Source organism: Teleopsis dalmanni, chromosome 2, assembly GCF_002237135.1.
Source record: "Teleopsis dalmanni isolate 2A chromosome 2, ASM223713v2, whole genome shotgun sequence".
NCBI lineage: Eukaryota > Metazoa > Arthropoda > Insecta > Diptera > Diopsidae > Teleopsis > Teleopsis dalmanni.
This window is the reverse complement of record NC_051847.1, coordinates 236564253-236569922: the sequence shown is the minus strand read 5'-3', so window position 1 is coordinate 236569922 and position 5670 is coordinate 236564253. Positions and strand designations below refer to the sequence as shown.

Here is a 5670-nt window from a genome sequence, read left to right as displayed (position 1 = left end):
GAATCTCTACAAGGTTTTCAAATATTGCATTCGATTGGTGGCGGTACAGGTTCTGGTTTCACTTCACTTTTAATGAACTCAATGGTGGAAGAATATACTGATAACTTGATATCTAACTACGTTGTAATACCGTCAAAAAATACATCCCAAACTGTTGTGGAACCATATAACGCCTTACTAAGCATACCCTCTTTAGTGAATAACTCACATTTGACCTTTTGCTTGGATAATGAAGCGCTATTTAATATTTGCAAACGAAATCTTAAAATTGAACTATCCGGATATGAGCACATCAATCATATAGTTGCCTTAACAATGTCTGGTATTACAACTTGTCTACGCTTTCCTGGACAACTAAATGCTGGTTTACGAAAAATCTATGTTAACATGGTACCATTTCCTCGTTTACATTTTCTAATTCCAGGTTTCGCACCGTTAGCTACCTGCCAAGAACGAAAATTTGCACAAGGAACAGTTGCTGAATTAGTACAACAAATATTCTCTTCTAATAATCTAATGTGTGAAATAGATTTGCGAGAGGGCAAACTTTTAACTGCAGCTGGAATATTTCGCGGACGTCTATCTCCACGTGAAGTTGATCAGTTAATGACAAATGTCCGAAACAAGAATATTGGAAATTTCGTAGATTGGATACCAAATAATATAAAGACCGCTATTTGTGATATACCGCCGCGCGGGTTGAAGATGTCAGCCACATTTATTGGGAACACCACAGCTATTAACAAACTTTGTGCACGAATAATGGATACCAGTACAATTATGTTAAAGCGGAAAGCACATTTACATTGGTTTATCTCAGAAGGAATGGAAGAAGAGGAATTTTATGCTGCGCAAGAAGAATTGCAAGCAATAATGAATGATTATAAAGAAAGTGGGGAACCACTTGCAGACGAAATGGCAAATCCATGTGCATATTGTGTGGAAGAGGAATAGTATAGTGATGATATAAAAAAATAAACTGTTCTGTATATCATGTGATGTAGACGTCGACATGAAATAAATGTATGAGTCGCAAAAATAGACAATTTCCAGAGCAATTAAAAAGCATAATCGCAGCTACTAAAATTCTATAAAACAACCCGCTTCATTTTTCTAAATTATTAGTATATATTTTTATATTCATATTTTGTTAAAGAAAAATTTTTCAATTAAATAATCAATTTTGAAACGATAACTCAATTTTTTTTTACTGCAATATTTATCGATGTTGATGATATCGGGTTGTTGAACAGCTCTCGACAAGTCTTCGTACTATGCGGTACTTAACAGGGTTCAGCGAAGACCTGAACTCTGTATTAGTGGGGCGTTATGCACCACACCAGTCATTGTACTAAATTTGATGTTTCACTTACTGCTACTGGATATCATTAGTAAACAACAAACAAATGGCAGCTTCATCTGCTCTTAGAATCAAAGCTACCTCACAATGGAGAGCCTCCGTTCTTAATCTTTTCAATCTTACTCCTAAAAACATTGACTACATCTCTCCTCTCCTCCATTTCAACAGAAAATTTAATGTCGAATTTCCATCTAGAGATTTATGGACGTCAGGTGATCCTTCATTGGGTAAGTGAGTAACCATTTTTATTGACGGATTCAAAACAAATAATGGTGTAGACAGTGGAGTTTATTTAGAGGAACTGAATAAATTTTCCTACTTTAGACTTCCGAATCATTGTAGTGTTTTTCAGGCGGAAATTATCGTCATTAGGGAAGCTATAGCTTGTTTGAATGTGAATGATGTATTTGGCAGCAATATATACATACTAACAGACAGTAAAGTTGCTTTAAAGTCCTTGAGTTCAGTCCAAATTACATCTAGGACGGTTTTTGACTGCTACACATCTCTAAACTAATCTCTAATCTGGGATCTGGGGATATTTTCGACAATTGTAAAGCAAACGAACTAGCCAGTAAGGGTGCTTCAGAATATCACTCGGAACACCCAAGTAATCTTAATAAATATCGTTAACATCATGCGAATTGTTACTAAATTCTTTCTGTGCTAAAATTTTTAATAAAAGATGGAAAGACAACGATATGCAGGCACCTGTATACAAGCTGGCCATTTTCAACAAAATGAAAATCCAAAATTCTCACTGAGATCTACCGTAGAGATATCAGTCTTTTGGTGAGTTTACTTACAGAACACTGCAAACTAGGGAACCATGCTAGAAGATTAAATCTACCTTTCAATCATACCTGTCGCCTCTCATCTCCTTTTCTTGAGGATCTTGATCAATTACAAGACCCGACACTAAACAACATTTTGTACGTCGCCTTAAGTTATAAACGTTAAAACAATATGCCGCATTAATAACTAGTAATAAGTTTATAATGCTAACAAATACTAATTAATTCTCCGTATATGTACCTAAATTTACTATTATTGATAACAGACTGTTTTATTAATATACTCGTATATGAAAATAAATACACCTTCAGTTTTTGCATATTAATTTGTGCATTTAATAGCAATTATTATTGTTAATATCTAAATATTTATTACTTGTTTTTTCATGACAATAGTGGTTAATATATTTTGGAATATTAGACGTAGGCATTGGGTAGAGTAATACAAACAATAGACGCGAATTTACTTATCTAAATGAATGTTAACATATAAACAATACATTGCTTAATAAATAAATAGTATCTTAATTTTGGAAAACTTAAAAATTATAGTAATGATGAATATTAATATATATAGTATTAATATAAAAATGTATCCACTTAAGATGTTAAAAAATTCCATTGTGTAATTATGATCAGAAACTCCAGTTTCCAGTGTGTTATTATAAAATTATCACTTTATAATGTAATTTTTTTAACATACCGCACAATTCTATCTTAAGTTTATATATTTGAATGGCTGTAATTACTAGGAAAAATGCAACATTGTAAAAGATTACTAATATTAAAACATATGAAAAAATAATTTAGTTGTGGACCATAAATTAGTGTATAATTTATTTTTTCTTTCGTTTTGCATTTTTATCCACAAGCATCATTTCAGTTTTACGTTTTTGATTAGTTTTAGATTGCGGAGTATTCGTTGGTGTGCCCGAATTTTTAGCAGTCTTCTTCTTTTTCTCTTGACGTTCTTTTTCTTCAAGTTCAAGATTTTCACGCTCAATTAAAGTGATAAGAGTATTGCAGCGACGCTGCAACTCCAATGCTGTACGTGATTTTATAAACCAATCAAATCGAAACTGCGCAGAGCAACTGTTAAAGAAATCGTTTGAATTTATTCTATTTTATAAAACAAGTGTTATATATTACCGAATTCCAGCACGTAATTCCTCATAGACATTTTCTTTATCAAAACCCAATTTATGCAACATACAAACCAAATAGCGGTCTTCATTTTCGGTATAGTTTTTTCCTTTATTGTTTCCATATTGTAAACGTAACTGATGGAAAGGGGCGCGATAGCGACACATCTACAATTTTTGTAATATATATATTATATTTATCATTTCAAAAATATATATGAAATCTAAATCCTCTTACTGTTAAAATTTTTAATTTGTTATTTATTAATAAAACAAAATAATAAAAAATAATAGAAAAAAATTTTTGTCTCTAGATATATGAAATTGAAACAAATTGATATTCGATTTCTAATTTACAATTGATTTGAATTTATTTACCCTATGAGAATTATTACCAATAGTTGACAAATCTAATATTCTTTCTTAGATCCTCAACTTGATTAATAGCCAATCATCAGAGCTCCTAGATGGCTTCAATTAATTGTCCCTATCATTTACCTCTCAATTCTAAGTTTTGGACCGGCGACTATTACACGTACAAAACCTCACTATTAATGTTTTTTTGCATGAAAATATTCTTATTTAGTATATTTCCTATAAACATATGCAGTAGTAATTTGCACAATATAAAATAAATATAAAATATATATAAAACAAAAACATTATATGTACTTTACGAAGTATAATACATATATTATATATAATATTATATATAAAATATTTAATATATAAAATGTATGAAAGAGTTAAAAATATATAAAATATGTAAATAAAATATTAAAAAAATTTCTTAAATTCATTCCTTGCATCATAATTAAAAAAAAAAAAAAACAAATATTAATTTTACTCATACCTTTTGATCTAAAGCCTTTTTAATAGACAAGCGTCTTTGAATTTTAGCTTCACCGCGTTCAATTTGTCCCATGATACGCTCAATATCTTGCAGCTCATGGCATCGCTCCCAAAATACAGCATTATATTCTATAACCTCTTCAGGCGTCTTTCCTTCAACATCTTTTGAAATATTTTCTATATCATCTCGACCATATTTTTCATTAGCTTTAATAAACTGATTAAAATCACGTTTTGTCCATGTAGTAAAACCCTGAGTTAATAAGGATTCTTTTTCAACAATTTCTTCCTCACTCAACGGTTCGGCCTCATCAATTTTACGTTGTTCTTCACGTTGTACTTTAGATGCTTCAGAGCCAAGTTCGGGATTTTTTGGCACTTTATACCCAACCGTTTTACGAAAATAGTAAATTTCTTGATCAAGTAACTCAAACAAGCGCGGTGGGAAGAATTGAAAATCTTGCACTATAGGTTGTTTCGGTGGACGTGGTGCTTTTGGCGCTTTTGGTTCAGATACTCGCAATGCTTCTCGGAAGTAAGCATCCACAGCATAATTGGCTTTGCGTTCACGTTTTGGTGGCTCAATCCAATCACCCAAAGCATTCAGTTTTTGTTTTTCACGATAATCTTCGCCTTCAAATTGGTATACTGAAGTGCTAGCACCTTCACCATTAGTATCAACCGTAAATGTACGTAATGAACTCTCTCCCAACTGATCTAATTTTGCTTTTTCTTCTGCTGTTTTAGCTTCACCACGCTCTAATATTGTATCTATGTCTTCGTCTGTCAATTCAGAATCTTTCGAAGCAAAGACATGATTTGCACCGAAACGTATAATATTTAACATTTCATCTTTATTTAGTTGATTTGTGCGATTGTCAACTAAACGACCCTGCTGTATTACCATTTTGTCTAGACGCAATTTAACTTCAGCACGTTCAACAATTTTTTCTTCCACCGTGTTTTCTGTTATGAACCTAAACACACGTACTTGCTTCTTTTGGCCAATACGATGTGCGCGATCCATAGCCTATTCAAAAATAAATATATTTCAAGTTATTGTATTTTTATGTGTAAAACAAATTTATTCCTTACTTGCAAATCCATTTGAGGATTCCAATCAGAGTCATAAATTATAACAACATCGGCAGTAGCTAAATTAATACCCAAACCACCAGCACGTGTAGACAACATGAAAATGAATTTGACACTGTTGTCCATATTATATTCTTGAATTTGTCTATTTCGATCTTCATGTGGAGTTTTACCATCAAGTCGACAATATTGATAATTATGCCACAAACAATAATCTTCTAAAATGTCCAGCATGCGTGTCATTTGTGAAAAAATCAGCACTCTGGAACCTTGAGCTTGAAGTTTTGGTAATAATTTATCCAGAATAACCATTTTACCGGAATTAAAAACTAAATGAGTATCTGTGGTATATGGTGGGCCCGGTTCAGCACCATCGAACAGATATGGGTGATTTGTACATTTACGCAACTGCATCAAAATGTTTTGT

General features: G+C 32.0%; 2 protein-coding genes across 2 annotated transcripts; one reads left to right on the top strand and one right to left on the bottom strand.

The window, feature by feature from the left end:
• Window positions 1-6: 6 nt before the first annotated feature.
• LOC119677035 (probable tubulin beta chain CG32396) lies at window positions 7-954 on the top strand (the record flags this gene model as incomplete). Its single annotated transcript, XM_038088303.1, has 1 exon — window positions 7-954. A coding segment is annotated over one exon (948 nt), but the record flags the coding sequence as incomplete, so codon positions are not given.
• Window positions 955-2732: 1778 nt separating this feature from the next.
• On the bottom strand, window positions 2733-5663 carry LOC119679008 (chromatin-remodeling complex ATPase chain Iswi-like; the record flags this gene model as incomplete). The annotated part of the gene is made up of 4 exons (XM_038091145.1): window positions 2733-3246; window positions 3304-3464; window positions 4150-5178; window positions 5244-5663. Coding segments are annotated over 4 exons (1866 nt in total), but the record flags the coding sequence as incomplete, so codon positions are not given.
• Between the last annotated feature and the right edge of the window lie 7 nt (window positions 5664-5670).